Source organism: Hemicordylus capensis, chromosome 3 (assembly GCF_027244095.1).
Source record: "Hemicordylus capensis ecotype Gifberg chromosome 3, rHemCap1.1.pri, whole genome shotgun sequence".
Classification (NCBI taxonomy): Eukaryota; Metazoa; Chordata; class Lepidosauria; order Squamata; family Cordylidae; genus Hemicordylus; species Hemicordylus capensis.
In genome coordinates this window covers 311,877,204-311,898,366 of record NC_069659.1, presented here as the reverse complement: position 1 = coordinate 311,898,366, position 21,163 = coordinate 311,877,204, and the positions used below count along the sequence as shown (strand labels likewise).

The window sequence follows — 21,163 nt, the reverse complement described above, 5'->3', positions numbered from 1 at the left end:
AAGTTGGGAAGAAAGAGGGCAGAAGACTGAAGAAGAAACAGCAGAAGGCCTATGAGATTTCAGTGGGCAGGAGAGTACTGGAAAGAAAGCAGCAAATTGTTGAGAGGTGGCTCTGGGCCCTTTTCATGGGCATTGCTGAGAAATCCTAGGAGCAGTAGGACTTGTCACACTACTAGGTTTTGCAACCCTGCACATACAACTTGAAACTGGTAAATTAACTATGGGGGAGGAGCACTAAAGGCAGTCCTGAGCCAGGATGCTATTCATCATAGGACCGCTCTCACGGTCAATATTCCCACTGAAATCTCATAGGAAGTCCCTCAGCAAGGGATATATGTCTTTCTCTGAAAAACTTTGGATGGACAGTTTATGACAGGAACAATCTGGCTGTGTCTCCCAAAGTAACAAAAGAGCCACAAGGGGAAATGTTCTGTTTAAATAGGTTCTTCACTCTAACCCTATTCACACATCATGTTCAGTGCATGTCCAATCTGGGTAGTGTATACACATAGAAATCTGTATGCATGTACAGTTATTCACAGATTATGTTCAATGCAGTAACCGCCGGGGAGGTGGGGTGGCGAGAGGCACCTTGATGCATAAATTAGAAGGTGCTTACCTCCACTCCGGCTGCACATGCAAGCTGTTCCAAGCAGCAGCACACATCCCAGCACTCCCTACAGCGGGAGATCGGCTCCACCACTCACCTGGCTTCCGCGGAGCTGATCCCCCGCTGCAGGGAGTGCTGGGAGGCGTGCTGCTGCTTGGAACAGCTTGAAGGTATGGCCAGAGCGGAGGTAAGCATCTTCTAAATTATGCATGAAGGTGCTTCTTGCCACTCCCCCCCCCCCCCGGCGGTGCCTGCACTGGTCGCTACAGTAGTACACTTCCTCTCTGTACCTCTGCATTTGTAGGGGCCGGCACCCACTTTTTCATTTTCACTTTTAAAACAAAAGCATGTCAGGTCATTCACACAAAACCATATGCATGTGTACTGGCATCATTCTGTACCAATGTGCAACCAAATGTCTGAATAGGGCTTCTGGAATGTTGTCATGAGACAAGTCTTGCCTCAGCATCAGTGCACTCAGAATGACTGCAATTTTATTTCTGCTAACTGAGCACCTTTTTACATTTGGGTTGTCTTATAAAGTATATAGCAGGGGGAGAGCAACTGTCTCTATCCAGTCTCAGCCCAGCATCCTTCCAGTGGTTCTTGCTGGTGGCGACTTTGTTTCTTTTTAGATTGTGAGACTTTTGGGGACAGGGAACTCTCTTATTTATTATGTATTTTTCTATGTAAACCACTCTGAGAACCTTTGTTGAAAAGCAGTATATAAGTATTTATAGTAGTGGTAGTAGTAATAATAAAACAATACCATGCCCACACAAATCACCCCTGAAGAGGCAGAATTTTCTCCATAACCAGATGGAGAAAGAAGCAATGTCCCATCATTCCTAGCTACAATTTTTTATGGCTGGGGGGTGATGGGAGTTGTAGTTCAGCAACAGCTGGAGGAACCCTGGTTCGGAATGACTGTTCTAGCTGATGGAAGTGTAACAAAACATTATGTACAGTTTCAACCACAGAAGTTAATCAGATAGGTAATATCACTGATTCTGTTGGTATTGCCAAAACAATTTAGTAACTTAGAGAAAACGTCTAGTTTTTTATTCTGCCCACAAGACTTTTTGATCCAAATTATTCCCTCAGGGAAGATATCATTTTGATATAAATCCTGAATAATATGCCACATCAGACTTGTGTTATAACTGTGTCTGTTAAACTTGAGGAATGGAGTTATACAAAAAAATGTAGATATTAAAGTTCAGCCGTTCCCCCTTTCTCCACATAATACAGTGGCATTTAGAGTTTTGAGAGCATATATTTAAGTTGTCAGATTAATTGAATTGATGACTCTAATGCAGATGAACCAGTCGACAAGTGCTGATGATTCATGGCTCTTATAGGATGTTCATACCACTTGTAGAGAAAATGCTGCTGGGTTGTATGTTTTTTAAACAGATTTTGCACTATATTTGCAGGTTTAAAAATAGACAGAGTGAGGAAATAAGAATTATCACCAAAACAAAGTCTGACACAGTTAGAAAGCAGACTGATCTACAAAGCAGATACTACAAAGATGTGTGTGTGTTTGCCATGGCAACCAGGCAGCAGCTGAGCCAGACCCCAAGATGGTGGTACTTCTTGGTGGGAACTCCTCTATCAGTTGGCTGAGGGGGTTTGGAAGTCCATCAGCTGGCTCTGAACAAGCTGATGGTAGAGACCCCAGATGGTAGAGTCTCTACCATCTACCAAGGTGATGGTAGAGACCTCACTACCAGTTAGAGAAGACTATAGTGTGTTAGATAGACCAGTATAAGTCTGTATGAGACAACTTCATATGTCCATAATTTATTGATCTTTAAATGCATGGCATCAGTAAGTTGTGTATTTTTCCTCCCATGTTCCTGTTTTATGGTGCTGTTTCATTCCCTTTACTATGTCCACCTAGTATGAGCAAAGCTATGTGAGCTTTGCATTGAGTGTGAGAAGAAGAAGGCAGCCTTCTTTCTTCTCCATGCACTCCTTCGCAAAGCTTATAAGGGGCAGATTGGTCCCAAAGAGTTGCTCCGTCTTAGATGAGGCAGCAAGATGCCCCCATTAGGGGGCATCTTGCTGCCCTGCTGACACCCTAATAATTCACTGCCTGAGGCTATTGCCTCACCTTGCCTCATGATGGACTGCCCTGTCCAAAGGACTGCTCCTTGTCTAAATAGAAAAAGAAAAATTGGCACATAGACCAGGTCAGATTCATTCCAAAACTGATGAACAAAATGCTTTTATAATAGCATTGGGTGATAGGATACAGTTGAAGGACATGCTGTTGCTCTAGGGTTGCCTCTTGTACACTGTGCTGTCCCCACACCCTGGGAGATTTCAGATGATTTTAGTATAGCTGCTGCCAAGTTTATGAAATATTTTCATGTGATGTCTTTATATAGTGAAATCATTTACACTTTTAAATTAGTCATAACATTAGTCATAACCCTAACCCTAACCCTGCACTGGTTTCAAGTCCTGAAAATGCCTAAGGAGAATTGTTTAAAATTCACAGATAAAGATAACTGATTGAAACACATTTTGTAATTTGCTTCCTTTGTTTCCACATAGCTATTACTAATACTTTGCTTTCTTCAGAGTCAGGAAGAACAGATCATGTTCAGTTTAGTTAGACCAGATTATTCTAAAACTAGTTCTAAGATAAAATGTTAAGTAAATTGACAAATAATCAGCCCCCCCCCCCGCTTTAGTTTCCCCCACAAAATTAAAGATTATCTGAGCAGGAGCTGGATACATTCTCTGGAACATACTTATAACAAAAAAAAATTATGTTCATTCACCAAAATAAGGATTGATAGAGTGATATAACAATATGTTCCTGCAAACCTTTGGCTGAAAACCAGAATGGGTGCAGGGAATTTCAGATCATTCTAGCTGTGATGCAAGAACAAGTATGTGAAGTATGCAATTATTTTTGCAGAAAATGACTTTTCATTCATCTAAGTTAAATTCCATGGCTTCATAAACTAACTATATAATCCTGTGCACACTTATCTGGAAGTACATTTCATTGAAATCGATGGTGTTTACTATCATTTACTAAAACATAACTGACTTAAAGAGGTATCCATATTTTATCTCTAGAATCCTTACCTATCTCATATTGCCCTGCTGAACTCCATCCAGCTTTTACATTTCTCTGCAGAGCTCCTCCTTACTGCTGACCTTGAACAATGTATTTGACTTTTCAAAGTTTGCCAGTGATGCCGCTAAATTGGATAGATGGATTTGGACTGATAGTCCCTCCTGTTTGGGGACATAGTACACAGTCTTAAGTACACTACAGGTTACAGAATCTGAGTTCAGCTACATCTTAATCCTGTTCTCCAGGCCAGCTGACCAGTGTCTATTACTTAAGAGGCATCGATATCTGTTTATTTGAAATGGGTGACCTATATAAAGAAAATACTATAAAGCCACTTTTGTGACAGACTTCCTGTCTTCTGTTCCTGTAACTCAAGGTTATAGCTCCATCTGTCAGGAAGCAAGGATATAAATAGAGTGCAGTAAAAAGACCCTAGCATTTTAAGCTTCACCCTTGAAACCTGCATGGCTTTTGAAAAGTCTGCCTCATTTCCCCCCATTTCATTTAAGCCTTTAGTTTTTTGTGGAAATTTGTCATGCCCTGGGTTGAAGATCTCCCCCCCCCGCCCATTTTAAACCAGGTTCATTCATCCTGAGGAGGGGAGTGGGCTAAGTCTTATAGAAGCAGTTTCCTAGAATTGAAAGTGGGATCAGAGTCAATGAGGAATCAAAGATCCAGTTCAAAAGGGCCCAGTATGCCAAGGAAACTCACCAAGCAAGCTAGACTTTGGATTAGTGAGTACTGTTTCATGCATCATAGAGCAACAAGCGGCTATGCTCCAGGGAGAAGACGATGACTAAGTCATGGCCTCCAGACAGAAGACAATGCCCCCATCAAGTCAAGGATTTGGATGTGGGAGGGACACAGACCTCAGACCTCTTCAAGGGATGCAGAGCAGGAAAAGGGAACAGGACCTTGGATAGTTCCAAATAAGAGAGCTGGATACAACAAGAAAAGATAAGCATTGCTCCAGCAGATACTTGGAGCTGGCAGCTGATTTATAAAGCTGCCACCCAATGGCACAGCAGGGAAGTAACTTGCCTAGGGAGCAAGAGGTTGCTGGTTCGAATCCCCGCTGGTATGATTCCCAGACTATGGGAAACACCTATATCAGCCAGCAGTGATATAGGAAGGTGCTGAAAGGCATCATCTCGTTCTGTGCGGGAGATGACAACGGTAAACCCCTCCTGTATTCTACCAAAGAAAACCACATGGCTTTGTGGTCACCAAGAATTGACACTGACTCGACGGCACAGCTTTACTTTACCAGGTGGAATGGATTGAACCCTACACTTTCTCTGGGGAAGGCTCTGTAACTTTTAAGGGGGTTTGGCTGGTTTTGTAAGCACTGGCTCTAGTAGCACTGGGGGACCTCTTCTTGGACTGGCAGGCCCTCAAAGAACTCCTCTGAATCAGAGGTTGAAGGCAGGGTCATGTTCTCAGGTTGTGGTGGAGAGTCTCAGTGGCATGGAATTGCCTGGGTTCTGGGTTGTAGGGTCTTCCCACCACATCTCATTTCCTAAACTGTCGCCTCATCCTCTTATGGTGGGGGGGGGGTCCTAGATCTAGGGCTGTGACATAAATTTAGGTTTGCCACCAGTACATGTTAAGCAGCTGGCCTGGGTTTCTGGTGTATACTTGTGTAGTACTTTTATTCAAACTCTTATTGAGACTTTACATGTTTAGATGACCTCCAAAAAACAGAGGCTGACATGATGAGAACATTACTAAAAAAAAAGTCTCACTGAAGTTAAAAAGTTTGACTACCTGTCTACCTGTTCTTCTAGAGGTCAAACAGCTAGTTTGTTCCTAACATTGTCTGATTTTACTCCTGCTGTTACTGTTTTATTGATTTCTGACTTTTGAATACACTTGATTATAGTTTTAATATAATTGCAGATGGTATGTGAATTGTTGATTTTCGTGTTTGTAAGCTGGTCATCTTGTTTGCTAATTTAGTGAAAAGACAGAGTACAGTGAAAAGGCAGAGTACATTTCCCAAATAAATATCTGAATGCCGAGGAAGATCAGTGGTTAGCTCTGTTGTGGGTTATTGTAACAGTCGTATTCCATGCAGGTGATGACTGAAAACTGTCAATTGCAATCTGATTCAAAAAGGTTGCTGCTAAATATTAGACACTTGAAATTACACCAGTGCTGATGGCTCTGTACAGGATGAAATAAATAATCACTCTTCTTACACTCACCATTAACCCCGCTCCATTCAGAGCCATAAAAACAACACTGCTGGATCAGGCCCAAGGCCCATCTAGTCCAGCATCCTGTTTCACACAGTGGCCCACCAGATGCCCCTGAAAGCCTACAGGCAGGAGTTGAGGGCATGCCCTCTCTCCTGCTGTTACTGCCCTGCAACTGGTACCCAGAGACATCCTGCCTTTGAGGCTGGAGGTGGCCTATAGCTTTTCGACTAGTAGCCGTTGAGAGACCTCTCCTCCATGAAATTATCCAATCCCCTCTTAAAGCCATCCAGGTTGTTGGCTGTCACCACATCTTGTGGCAGAGAATTCCACAAGTTGATTATGTGTTGTGTGAAAAAGTACCTCCGTTTGCTGGTCCTAAATTTCCTGGCAATCAGTTTCATGGGATGACCCCTGGTTCTAGTGTTATGTGAGAGGGAGAAGAATTTCTCTCTATCCACTTTCTCCACACCATGCCTGATTGTATAGACTTCTCTCATGTCTCCCTGCAATTATCTTTTTTTCTAAACTAAATAGCGCCAGGTGTTGTAGCCTTGCCTCATAAGAAAGGTGCTCTAGGTCCCTGATCATCTTGGTTGCCCTCTTCTGCACCTTCTCCAGTTCTACAATGTCCATGACTGCGAAGTTGTCTCAGGAGTTTTTGATGAGGAACTTTGTTGAAAGCTTTTTAGAAGTCCAGGGATACTATGTCAACTGGATCACCTTTGCTTATAAGTAAAGGCAATTAATAACTGGATCTGAATTGTATATTGCTGTGCATTTAATCATTAGAGTCTTGATTATGGCTGGCTTAAAAAAGGATATCTGATACAGACAGATTTTTTCCTTAAAGTACCAGTCCTGAGAGCTTTACTTTAATAGTGAGCGGTGATGTAAAAAGTGGCCAGGATTTCAGTCAAAGGCCCACATGTTTTGGTTTGGCTCAATAACCAAGCTATTGTTGGTGAACGTGGCCAACCCCTTCTCTTCCCTGAGTCCTCTGGCACACACATGGTACTTGGGTCAAGGGGTTCTAGTGTCCCAGTAATCTTTGGAAATGGCAAACACCATGCAAGAGAGACTTGTGCTGCTTCTGCCTCTCCTAAAGTCCTGATTCTGTCCTCTTTGCATACCCACCAATGAGGCCAGCATATGCTGCTGCTTCCTGAAGTGCCCACCAGGAATTACTCAAGGGCAACTTCAGGGGACATGATTCGCAAATTCTGGTTGCTGCCAGGGAGGTGCAGATTCTGGCATGGACCACAATGAGGCACTTCTTCTTTCTTGCCACAACGGTGCCACTTGGGGCATAAGGAAGAGAAGGTAGCCCATTCTGGATGGAGATGAAGAAAAGAGGAGATGGAGGCTTCAATCACATTCGGGTTGCCACATGGGCTTCCTCTTTTTCAGGGCCAATGCAGAGCCATTTAATTCTCCAGAATGCCCCCAGTGTAGTGTCACTCTAGAGTAGCATTGCATCTGGGGCAAGGTAGGGAAATTTAAATGGTTGCTCCAGTTGCCTAAATAGATGAATCACTTTTTAAAAGAACGCTGCTTCTAATGCAGATATTGAAGGAATGTTCTATATTATGATTCAATGCCCATACAAAGCTATCTTTAAAAGTAAATTATAAAACATAATCTAGATATGGAAAAACAAAAATGTGAACTGAAACCTGAAATGTGTAACTCCCAAGATGCAATCAATTTTCTATCAAATTGTTAACTTGTTTGATACAGATCTTTTTGAAAATAAGTCGTGTACATTCTAGTGATGGTTTTCTTCTGAACCAACTATCTTATGTAGACATTGGTGGCACTGTTGTTTGGGTGGCACTACCTGATGGTGCTGCTGGGGTCTGTTGCTTTGCACTATAGCAATTGTCTTATGGTGTGTTACAGGATTCCATTTTTATCCCCCATGCTGCTTTATGTATAAAACTACTGAGTGAGGTCATCTGAGAATCTGAAGACTGGTGTCATAAGTATGCTGATAACACTCAGCTCTGTCTCTCCTCCCCCACCCCCTTCCTAATTCAGGTGAAAATGTGGAAGTGCTCACCCACTGTCTGGGATTAATTGTGAATTGAGTGATGGCCAGTAAAGTGAGACTGAATACTGACAAGATAGAGATGCTCTTGGTGGGTGGTTCATCTGTGCTGGGTGTGGGTGTTCGGCCTGCTTTAGATGTTGTTGCACTCTGTCTGAAGGACCAGGTCTGCAGTCTGGGGGACACCAGAGTAGAGTCCCAAGTTGCCTCAGTGACATGAAGAACCTTTTTTTTAACTCCGGCTGTGACCTCACCACAATCATCCATAATCTCGCCAACCAGATTATTGCAATGTGCTATAATCCATTTTTGGAAGGGCGGTATATCAATCCAATCCAATCCAATCCAATCAATCAATCAATGGGGCTGCCCTTGAAAATGATTTGGAAGCTGCAGTTAATATAAAATGTGACAGCTTGGTTGATGTCAGGGCCCAGGTGTATGGAGCACATTTCTCTGATGTTGGAACAACATAACTGGCTCCCAGTCCATCTCTGTACCCCGTTGAATGGGCTGGTGATTACCTGGCTTAGGGCCATTTTCAGGACTGCCTCTTGGCCTTATCGACATTCCTGGGTGTTGAGATCAGCCTTGGTGGCCCTGCTCTGGCTATTGCATCAAACAAGAGGGCCTTCTCTATAGTGGTGTCTTTCCATAGAGAGGTTTACCACCAGGCTCCAAATCAGTTTTCTTTTTGGAGTGAAAATTATCCAAAGTCTTTTTACATCATTTTGTTTTAACTGACTTTTATGCTGCTGAGTTTGTTTTGATGTGTTATTTTTGTTGTTTTTCTGGGAGGTGTTTGACCTGAAGAGCAGAATATTGTATTACAATTAAATAAATAAAGGTGAATAGTGCTTTTTACCTGCTAAGGAACCTTAGAGCCCAATGCAGCTTGGGGTCTTATTTCATTTGCCTGTAGCATAGTGGCAAAAAGACTGAGCTACAAAGCAAGACTTCACTAGTTCAGATCCCATCCCTGCCATGAACACCTTAGGTTCCTTCTCAGCCTCAGGCATCATCTGCATTATGCGGATAATGACCATGGCTGACATGGTCACTGCTTCCATAATGATCTGCCTCAAGGCTGCTGCAGACTTGAGAAGCAGCCCTGACACTGTTTTGAAGCAGCGAATTGCAGAAGCTGCATTGCCAGAGGTTTCTCCTTTGTCACGAATGGGGAGACCTTTGGAAACCACCAGTTTCTTCAGGCTTTTAGTTTATGATGTTTTAAAGTTTTATTTACAGTAATCTTAATCTGGTTTATATGATTTTGGATTTTTAGCAGCTGTTTGTTTAGATTGTAAGCCACTCTGAGATTTTATATGGGGAGGTATAGAAATGCATTTAAATAAATAAATAAATAAATAAATAAATCAGCTTCTGTAACTGCTTCTTCAAAACAACTTTGGAGCTACCTTTGAAGTCTGCAGCAGCCCCAGGGCAGACCATTATGGAGGTGGTGGGCTGTGCATCATATCACCTCCTTACCTTATAGGAATTACAAAATAATACATATGAAGTATGCTTTGAATGCTCAAAAGTGCTGTACAGCTGCTAAGTATTATTATCCCTATAACTTTGCCTCATCGTTCAGTGCAGTAGGTAGGTAGATTTTATTTTGGTCATTGACCAGTAAAGCTCAGTGCAGTATGAGAGACCACCTCTGAATTCTCTGCAGTTTGTGGAGAATTTGGGATTGGAGAAGTGTGGGTGCTGCCAGGCATCCTGGCCAAGACAGAGACTTGGCAGAGGACATGGGGCACCTGCCTCCGACAAGACTCTTTGTGGAAGCTTGGTATCCATCACCAAGGCCCTACATGGCCAAGATCTATCAAAGGATGCAGCGTTTGCACATCTGTTCTCTTGCTTTTTCTTATGCGTTGGCAGAATGCTTTTAATAAAAACCAAAATGCAGTTTATTTTTCTTGACAGGTTTGTGGCTCAGCACTTTGATACCCATCAAAACAATTGGTGCTGTTCTAAAGACTGGGAGAAGCAGATGGCTGCATTGTAACAATCTGCTGAAGACACCATTTGCCTTATCCTAAGAGGCATCAGGAATAAGAAATGGCGTTTCATTTTCCAAAATGACATGCTGAAACTAAATTTGAAAAAAGTTGGCCTTTTGCCTTTTCCTTAATAGTTCCTGGGGTTGTAGTTTGCTTTCCCCCAAAGAAATCTAATGTAAAATAATATTTTCATTTCCAGTCTTTGGCTGACTTCAGCTTTGTAGAAGATGTTTATCCAGATGTTTAAAGCACTCAAGGGAGACATAATTTGGAGCAGCTCAGTATACGTTTATGATACTGTGGGGAAATTATTCTTATTTTAAACAATTTGTCCTCAAAGTATAAAGTAAGGCTCTGATCTCCCTCCACCAACTACCTAAATTAATTCAGTTCAATTCAGATCTGAACCAACAAAATTAAGATCTAAATATGACATGGGAAAGATTTCACCTGCCATTTGTAGAGATGTGCTGCAATTGAAAACAACAAATAAAGGCACAAATCAATGTGTGTATGCATAATTTGACCTTTTGCTACGCAACCCAAGGGGCTAACTGGACAAGACAGATACAGACTCCTGAACACATCCTCTACCTATGCTTCCCCCACCCACCCACCCACTAGTCCACTTACTCTCCTTATTCCTTCAGTATCATCCACTGGAGCTGTGATAGCTTTATTGCTATGATCAAAGCAATATAATGGAAGGACAGAATCTATTTCTGTCCCATTATACATGGTGCAGTGGGCACCCAAATGCACTCTTATGCACACTTGCATATATCTAATGCAATATTGTGTTAGGCATGTAAACAATACATTTCCTAACTTAATAGAGTGGAAAAAGAAGAAACTGTTTCCTGTTTACAAGAGCTGTTCAGTAGAAATGGATTAATCGTCTTCTTAAGAATATCTAATAATATGCTGTATGCAGTTCTGTAGCTACATATCCTGGAACATAAAGCAAGATATACATTGTAGAAAGTGGGATATGAATAAGCTGAAATAAAACAGAGGACCTGACATTCCAACTAGCTAATCCTATTAATCATTACTCATGACAATGTAGTCTGGAAATCAGTCAACATTTAATTATTTAAAAGCTTTTAAATAACACTTCAGAGTGTTCAAAGCAATCTGTATAGTCTCAGTAATCCTTACAGCAGCCCTGAAGGTCAGTATTCTTATCCCCATATCGCAGGGGTGGGCCTGAGCAGGCCCAGCCTCAGGTGTTAGCACCATTGTGCAGTTGCCAGCCTCAGGTAAATCAGGAAGCTATTGAGCCCTGAGTAAGTACCCAGCATCCTCTTTCATGTGGTGGTGGCATGACTTTACCAAGAATATTGCTTTGTTACTGCTTTCTCCCATTTGTAAATGAGAGTGTCCCCCAGAAACTGAGTACTTTGTGGCATTGCTTTCAACTTTCCTTAAAAACTAGTGCCCCTCATATTTTGAATTTGAATTGCTGCTACATTATCTATCTATCTATCTATCTATCTATCTATCTATCTATCTATCTATCTATCATTCTCTAAGGTGTATCCATGGCTAATCACGTGTGTGGCAGCTCTTGCGAGAGTTCGTGAGCAGCTGCCAGGAGAGAAGGAGGAATGCTGGAAAGTGGCGGCATTCTCTCTCTCTGGGGAGAAAACAGTGTCTGAAGGGATTGGTGGGGAGAATGAAGTGGCTGAAGGGATGGGGGGAGAACAAAGTGGCTGAAGAGACTGGAGGGAGAATGAAGTGACTGAAGGGATGGGGGGAGAACGAAGTGCTGAAGGGATTGTGGGGGAGAACGAAGTGGCTGAAGGGATGGGGGGAGAACAAAGTGGCTGAAGGGATTGGAGGGAGAATGAAGTGGCTGAAGGGATGGGGGGAGAACAAAGTGGCTGAAGGGATTGGAGGGAGAATGAAGTGGCTGAAGGGATGGGGGAGATGAACAAAGTGGCTGAAGGGATGGAGATGAAATGAAGATGGGGCAGGGAGACGAGTCGGTTGCTGCAGTGGGGAGGGGGAGACAAGGAGAACTATGGGTGCAGATGCTCTGTTCCAGGTGGGCTAGTTTATCATTAATTCTCTGTATGAAGAATTCTTATATATGTTTACCACACAACTAAGCACTTTTTGACCAGTTACCTAGAGGTGGCCCTCATTATCCATGGTCCCGGCACCTGCGAGTTCATGTATCCATGTTCAGGCCATGTACATCCAGGCCATGTACATCCAGCCTCGTTATCCACGGATCTAAAAATTGTTGAAATTCACCTATCCACAGTTCCTAGGTGGTCAGAAATGACCTCCAAGGTCATTTCCGGACACCATTTTGCTGAACGGAGCCATTTTATGGCTCTTTCCTTAAAAAAAAACACAAGTTCCCCATGATTTTTCACAGAAATTGGGGGGTTGGGGGGCATTGCTGGACAGCTGGAGAGCATGGTATGTGATTTTATTGCTCTTCTTTCTGCCTTTTTTAGCGTTCAGGAACCTAACCCCTCAATTTGCGTTCACTCAAGGCCTCATTATATGCGTTTTTATTTTCCACAGTTGTAGGCGAGAACGGACCCCCCATGGATAACAAGGGCTACCTGTATCATTATTATGAATATGATGAATATTTATATATCACTTTTCAACAGAAGTTCCAAAGCAGTTTATATATAAATAAACTGGCATTGTGATTTATTTTATGCACAGTCTGTTCACTTCAGGCACTTTATGGCTTTTGCTTAGAGAGTCCTATTGTGCTGCTTTTTCATCTGTTGAGAATCCATGGGATGATGTTTCTCAAGACTCAGCATCCATGCTGTGGCTACCTTGTCTTGACCAGCTCAGGAATTTAATGCCATCATGGCAACCATAGGCTGTCCCAAGATGTCATCAGCCAAACACATACTGCTGGTCACACATTTGGATCTGTATCCTGTTCTGCTAAGCCAGGGTCTCCACCAAGGAAAGGATGCCAGAGCACCAGAGACCTTGGACATCTCCAAGTGCAGGGAGTCACTGAAAGTGCAGGGAGCTGAGCAGGGTTATGGGAACTGGGTAATCGCACTAGTGTGGAATGTTGCTCCAGTGGCTTCCTGGTTCTTATGGCTGCTTCCCAGGCAATGAATTGACTCCATCCTTTCCCTAGGGAAGCTCTGTGTCTTAAAGGGCAACATGGGGAAGAGCTTCTAATAAGACTGGTGAGTCCTCGGGGATATCCTCTGAGAATAAAGGGAGATCTGTGTCCTTAGGTTGTGCTGCTGATTTGGGTTCCTCTGTTTCTCTTAGTACTGGGGGGACTCAGTAGCTCAAGGTCATACAGGGGCTAGGTCTCAGGCTCCTTGTATCCTGTCTCATCCCTAGAAGCATCCACCTTATCCCACAACTGGAGGGTTCTGGATCTGGGGTCATGACTTTCTTGTATTTTCAGGTGGGTAGGTGGATGATGGTTTGGGGGTAGGGGACTTCTTAGCTCCCTTGTCGTCACACTTTCTGATGAAGTTTAGGCATGCCGCACCACTTTCCCTCTGCAAGATTAATGAATCAATGGGCATGATCTACTCTTGGAGGCAAATGAATTATTGAAGGCCTTTTGGCACTTTGGTCTTAGTCTGACTGCAGTTCATGTTGAAATTATTGGTTGACATTCAATACAGTGTTACATGTCTGTAATGCTGCCTTGCGCAGCTGTTGTGGAGATGAAAGGAAGTGTTAGGGTTGTGCAAATGGGTCAGGTTGTGCAAATGGGTTGTGCAAATGTGGCAACAGCCCTACAGTGCAACTAAGACACATAATGCTGCACTGAATGTCAGCCATTAAGTGCCCTCTCCTACTGGATAGAGATCATTCAGCCACCTGACAATGAAACAGTTGAGATATTGGCTAGAATACAAGCTACAGAAAATTCAAAGTGGGTATGACACACAGGCAAGACCTCATCTTCAAGCCTACTTTGTGGCAGTGATTGTGGCAAATAGGCAGTATCTCACCACCACCACACCCTAATAGTGCGTCCAGTGGACCTGATCGAGGTGGATCAAGGCTATCAAAATGAGGTTCATGAATCCAGCTGTGACATATTTGCTAGGTACTTTGAAGATAAAATCACTCTCATTCAAAGCAACCTGAACTCCTCTGCTTTTGCAGCACAGTGTGTGGATGCATCCAGGACACCATCTGGTGAGATGCTATTGGCTGAATGTCAGTGTTGGCAAAGGAGGAGCCATAGGTCAGAGGTAGAGCACATGCTGTGCACGCAGACAATCCCAGGATTAATCCCTGACATCTCCGGCCGACTTGGTATAGGGCAGCTTCCTATGTTCCTAGTAATAAGAGGTAAAAGAGAACAGACTCTTTAAAAGCCCATAAAAGGTTATGCTCTTATGCACAATTTATTTAGTACCAGGCCAGAACACTCTGAAAATTGAATGGTTTTATTGCTGTGGGGTATCTTTATGGTTCTAACATTTACATTTCTAAGGAAAAAAAATACTTCCTAGAAGTTAGCCTTGCATAAACCCTCATGGTTATAGCAGCATGCAGCATCCAACATATGTGTTAGGTTGTTTGTGCAGGGAAGTTGCATAGCTAGAGGAAGAAGTTTGCTTTTAAAAGAAAAATACAATGCATTTGGCCCTTTCTTTGGTTCTTCTTGGGAGGGCCAAACCTGCCCATCTGCAATGCAGCCTGTTACTCTAGATAGCCATATTTTGTGCCAGCAATATGTGCATATTACATAGCCTTGAGTCATAATTAGGATAGTGTAAGACCGCACACACAAACTGAATTGTGCCACTGGTATCGTGTCCTTTGCTTTGTCCTTATAGGCACTCCTCTCCTTATGTGCCTGTTCCTTCCTCCTGTCACAGTACTAATAAAGTATTGTACAAATAAAAGTGACTTGTATTGCACTTTTTGAACAACTCTGTAAAGCAATGGTTCTTAACCTTGGGTCCCCAAATGTTTAGGCTACAACTCCCATCATCCCCAGCCACAATGGCCAATGGCTCGAGGAGGCTCCTAGCCACCAGCCAATGGCCATTGTGGCTGAGAATGATGGAAGTTGTAGTCCAGCAACATCTGTGAACCCAAGGATGAGAACACCTGCTGTAAGGTAAGCATTATTATCATCCCTACATGATAGACGGGCAACTGAGGCCAAGGAGGACCATTTGCTTAAGGTTACCTAGTCAGTTCACGAAACAGGTGAGATTTGCTACTGCTACGAATATTTATATACTGCTTTTCAACAAAAGTTCCCAAAGTGATTTACATAGAGAAATAAAAATAAATTAAATTATTTGACTAAGGGAAGTTCTGATTCACAATTCACTCTCTTAGCCACTAAACCACACTAGATCCCTCATATTGCCTAATCACTGGTTTATTCTTTTATTTGGGATAAGCCTTAATAATCTTGTATTGTGAAAGGTCCTGTCACAATACAGAGGATTGGATGATCTGGCCTTCAGATTCCACCCTACCATATGATGATATGATTCTGTGAGATATAAATCTAAGTATATTGCCACTACCTAGTTGGTACTCTTAAGACCAACTCATACAATCAAATGGAAATGATGAAAATTTGAAGTGACATTTACATTTAGTTTTTCATTGGGAAGTTGTATTAGAAAGCTGAGTCACAATGCCCTTGGGGTATAGGGTGCAATCCTGCTTCCCAGTAAGCCTGGAGAATTGTAGAGTGCTTCTCTGTAGAATCCAAGGAGAACCCTCAGGGATGCTTTGTTGGTTGAGCCCAGCACTGAGGAGTAGTTCTTATTCTGGACCCCACTTCTCACAAACTGAGTGAGAACAAAGGAGCAGAGCTAAGCTCTATGTGCAGAGAGGGCTGATATGAGAGAAGGTCCTCAGGCAGTTTTAGGGCTTAAAAATGTAAAATGAGAACTATTTATTATGTTCAAAATGAATATAGAAGCAATACTCCCAATGGCCCACTCCCATAATTTGCATTTTGCAAATTGATGCTTCTGGACAACCTTCAAATGCAATTCCATGCCGTGTGTGTTTGTGTTGGAGGGGGAGGTGTCACTGCTCTTCAGTTTCTTTGCTGAGGGTTTTGTCTCTTGAGATATGGCCACATTTGCCTTAATATGTGGACGCAGATTCACTCACCCATTCATAAACCTCTTGGATTTTCCTGGATGTATTTTTTCCCCATTGCACTAAAATAGCTGTACAGGGCAGGATATAAAAGCACATCAACCAGTGATGTTCACTATCCAAAAAAGTTGCCTCTGCTGAAAGAATTGCACAGACACACTGTCAGAGTTTTGTTTCCAAGTTTTTCTGCAACAGGTCTCACTCACAAAGAGGCAAGCTGCTGTTTAAGCTGGACTCACTGGCAGTGGAAACTGCTGCAGAGAAATCCTTAAGGAATGCTTCCCTGCATATAAAGTTTGCACATGAATGACCTCTTTAGACAGCAGCCATTCTGTGTACCAACAAAAAATGGTAACTTAACTTAATAATTTTCTTCTTTCCAGAACACTTCTCCCAAGTGCTGAACCACTTACCTTTGACAATCCTCTCTTTCATGACAGAAGTTGACATAGAAAAAAAATAATTTGTTTGTTCTATCTATCAGCTTCTTTCTCTCTGTCTCTCTAATTGCAGGTGTGCTTTGTGAATCTGGATGCATGCAAAGATGATTGCAATGATGAACACTTGAAACAGGCAAGTGCTCTGCTAATACATAAACAGTATATGCAGACCTCACAAATAGTTCAAATTACTCACTGGAAAGTAAACAGAATGTGTTTGGGAAGTGGGGGGAACTATCATATGACCACATATGATAGCAGCCACATAATGGCACCCACTTAGAGGCATCTCTCTAACATTCCTCCAGACATACCCTCTACTTGAGCATAGCCCAGCAGCAAGACCACTGATGGTCCAGGGCACTCACACAGATAATGTGAACTAGCTCACAAACCCAGAGTTGAAAGGGAGCAATTCTGAACCTCTAGTCCAGTGTACCTTGATTTAGGACACCCTATTCCTACAGGATCCCCGAGATTCCACCCTACCATATGATGATATGATTCTGTGAGATATAAATCTAAGTATATTGTCACTACTTAGCTGGTACTCTTAAGACCAACACATACAATCAAATGGTGAAAATTTGAAGTGACATTTACATTTAGTTTTTCATTGGGAAGTTGTATTAGAAAGCTGAGTCACAATGCCCTTGGGGTATAGGGTGCAATCCTGCTTCCCAGTAAGCCTGGAGAATTGTGAAGTGCTTCTCTGTAGAATCCAAGAAGAACCCTCAGGGATGCTTTGTTGGTTGAGCCCAGCACTGAGGAGTAGTTCTTATTCTGGACCCCACTTCTCACAAACTGAGTGAAAACAAAGGAGCAGAGCTAAGCTCTATGTGCAGAGAGGGTTGATATGAGAGAAGGTCCTCCGGCAGTTTTAGGGCTTAAAAATGTAAAATTAGAACTATTTATTATGTTCAAAAATGAATATAGAACCAGCTGACTGCAGCAAAAGGCATCTTGGCCAAGTAGTATGTGAACACATGTGTAGTCATTTACATAAACACATAAACATGAGTGCAGACACTTGTACGCCTGTACAACATGATGAGGAGATTCTCATGATCCACTAAAAGCGGGCTAAGGGAGCCTAGCCCGCTTCTAGTGGATCGTGTGCTGCCACAGGAGCCACCCGGCTCCCGGCAGCAAACTCCACTAATTCCCCCTTCCCTTAGCCGAGGTTAGTGGAGCGAGTGCTCCGCTAACTGCGGCTTTTGGATTGTGTGTTGCTGCAGTGCAGCTCCGCGCCATAGCAACTCACAAGTAGGCCCCCAACTGGGAAGCTAAAAATCAGCCTTCCGACTCAGGGGTCTTTCCAGCATGCCCTGCACACTCGCACAGGGCGTGCTGGAACTACCAGGGGTTGCGTGGCCCCCGAACTCCCAAGCCCCCGCCGGCTCTGTGACGGAGCCAGCAGTTGTGTGGGCAGCCGCCCAGGCAGGGCTTGCTGCTCGTCTGCGGGGAGAGCAGGCTTAGCCCGCTCTCTCCGCAAACGCTCTGGAGGCGTGTCTCATTGATCGTGAGACCCGCCTCAACGTCTGAATAAAGCTAATGTTAATTACTCAACATGAGAAAAATACTTCAGTGTCTGATGACAAATGTTGTGAAGGTCACCTAAATGAGATCATCAGCATATACAAAGGTAGGGAAATGGATCTGTTTCTGAAAACCCACAAAAGTAATCTAGAATTGTTGATATTCACAGGTAAAAATGCTGACATTCACCAAATTTTGAACAATCCCTGCAACATATATATTTAAAGTTCCCTGTGGATGTAACTAGGGTTTGGAATAGAACCTCAGAGGTACCAAAGCCGGTTACCCTAACCCTAACCAAAGCTATGCACAATGGCTCATGCAAATTAGCCTCCATCTGAAGATATATGTCGCCAAACAGTGGCCTATGACTTTAATAAACCATTTTACAGCAAATTCTAAGTGGAATTATGTTTCTAAGTGGTTTCATTGCCTACCAACGTCTAGAAAGTTTTTAACCTTTGCCTGGCACAAATGCATGTTGAGCCCATTAAATTATGGACTTCCTATAAGTCTTCATTTTGAGATGACCAAACCAGTTCATGATGGACAATTGATTATGAGAATTGAAGCCCAGGTGCTGATGAAGTAAAGAAAGGACTGTGGGGATATGGGTAGCATTGCTATAGCCTAGGTTCCAGTTTGCAAAAATGCTCAGAGTCCTTGTACTTGAAATTCTGATACGAACTTCAGATACAGAGAGCATAAAGGGCCAGGATTTTGGCGGTCTTTAGAAGGAAGAAATTCTTGGAGTCTCCTTCTACGTCGAAGAGGTCCCCCTATCCAGTATCTGTGCCTTATGTTAATCTACCAGTGTTGAGACTGTTGTCTCATAAGGGCTCTATTTTCAAGCCTACCTGAATGGGATAGTTACTGAGCCCTTTCTCACGATTGATGATCCCCCGCTGGCCTAAGCAGCACAGAGGGTCGGGGAGCAGGATGCATTGTCCCGCCCCGCACCCCCCGGAAATCCCATGATTGCATTGTGGGTATCCCAGCAGCGACAGTCAAGCGCCCATCACTGCTACAGCACTGGGTAAAAGCAGCCGGCACTGCCCATGATTTAAAAAATGGGGCTAATAGAGTGCTCTCTCCCTTAACCTCATTTAGACGGCTGACTCCACAGGCGGGTTTGCCACTGAACCACCGCCGCGATTGGCCGCTATCCTGCCTGTTCTTACAAGCAGCCAAGAGCAGATTTGGCTGCCATAGCCCACTCTTGGCTGAGCATGAGAACAGCCTCACATTCAAATCACTTTGGAGGGAGTCCTAGCAACCACTTGGTAGCGTGGCTGGAGGAAAGAATGTGCTGTGCCTCATACTCGTTTTCTCTTGTACTGCAGAGATTGATCAGCATCTCCCCGAATCTCCCAAAGCTTATCAGCTCCATGAATGTACAGCCACCAAAGGAGAATGAAATCATCCTGCTGAGTGGATTAAGTTCAGGGACCCCTCACGCTGATGTTGAAGTACCCCAGGTTTGAACTTGAAATGAATCTTTAAGAATGCCTCAGTGCTCTTGTGGGTATACCTTTTCAACGAAAAGAAACAACACAGGAAATACAGAGGAATGAATTCTAGCTGGCAATGCACAGAGAAACACATTTATTTTTTAAAATAAAAGAAGCTTTTAAAAAGTGTGTCTTTGTATAAATACAGACATATTTGGTGCCTTTGGTGCCTGTGTCTATTATCTATAAATATATGCACAAATATCAAATAAATATTTGTATTAATTGCTCAAATCTTTTTTAATTGTTAAGCCCTAGGCTTTAACTAGAGCAGGCATAGATACAAACATATTGTGTCAAAGTTTCATAAGAGCACCTAATTATAAAACAATAGCACTTCATCAAAGCAATTTATCCTAGGGAATGAATACATCTTTATCCTAACCAGCCTTCCACTGATGACATGTCAGCCAGTGGCTAGCAGGAATCACTGTCAGGCAACAGCCCATTTTTAGCTGTAAGCATCCCCTGACCATTCCACTGATTCTGTCTTTTTCTGTTGAGTTGGCATGCTGCTATGTTAAGGGCATGCTGCAGTATAATGAAAGACATGGGCTTTGCTTCAGCTGAAGTGAGTAATTCTATGTAGCATGGAGAGCAATGCAACTTGAGTTAGTGACAATTAACTTGTTCCATTGTCTTCAGTGGGACTTTGACATGTTGACTTTATCTGGATTGGAAGGTTACAGGAGAATGGCAGTTGGATTTGTCTAATTCCAATTACCCTTTCCTTTTGCAAACTATGTAATAACCTTTGACTTCCATAATGTTGAAAGTGTTAACTTGAAAGTAGCAAATGGAGAATTTTACCAAGGAAAAATAAGTGATGAACAAAGAAGTTGTGTACACAAGACAACATCTAGCTAAAAACCTTGGTCCCAACGTTTTCCTGGTTGCTGTGTGGAAAGCATAACAGCCCAGCATTCTGCAGACATTGAGCAAATTATACAACTTGTTTTATTGCAGAACACATTTGAAGAGATCAAAGGGTTTTGATTTTAAAAATTCTTCATTTTCCTTTTCATTACATAACTCTCTGGGTGTTTTCTCCTCTAGTGTTCTTGGCTGGCAGATGTCTGTCTGGTTCAGTGTGCAAGAGGAAACCGAAAAAACAGCACAAGCTGCATCATCTTTGAAATAAACAAGTTTCTGATTGGGCTGGAGCTCGTGCAGGAGAGGCAGCTGCACATCAAGACGAGCATCTTAAAGCCCGAGGACGATACTAACTGCTCAGTGTCCTCAATAGAGGAAGATTTTCTTACTGCCTCAGAATACTTTGAAGATGAGAATGAGGCTGATGAGCATCAAAATGGTAAATATCTGACTGACAATGTAAATCTGTATCTGTAGCATCTGTGCTGCTTAACATGTAGACGGCCATGCGCATGTAGACTGCATTTGGTGTTAATTGCTGCATTCCCTTAATCAGTGCTTGAAATCAATATAATGAAAGGAAGATAAAAATCCCTCCTGCCATTAAGTATCACTGCTTATGAGGCAGATATGTGTTAATTGTACAGTGATTACACCTAGCTCTTTATGCCACTTTGATACATCCCCTTTTCAGAAAACAATGTCTGGTTCTTTAAAGGCTAACA

The 21,163-nt window shown here is 42.8% G+C and overlaps 1 protein-coding gene across 5 annotated transcripts in view; it reads left to right on the top strand.

Annotated features, from left to right (window-relative positions):
- Positions 1–21,163, top strand: part of SPHKAP (SPHK1 interactor, AKAP domain containing) — a 108,425-nt gene that overhangs the window by 65,398 nt on the left and 21,864 nt on the right. For all 5 annotated transcript variants that reach the window (XM_053310222.1, XM_053310225.1, XM_053310223.1 and 2 more), the window contains 3 exons: positions 16,589–16,648; positions 19,398–19,532; positions 20,622–20,877. In XM_053310222.1, the coding sequence (XP_053166197.1) occupies positions 16,589–16,648; positions 19,398–19,532; positions 20,622–20,877 (451 nt within the window). The remainder of the gene's footprint in view (positions 1–16,588; positions 16,649–19,397; positions 19,533–20,621; positions 20,878–21,163) is intronic.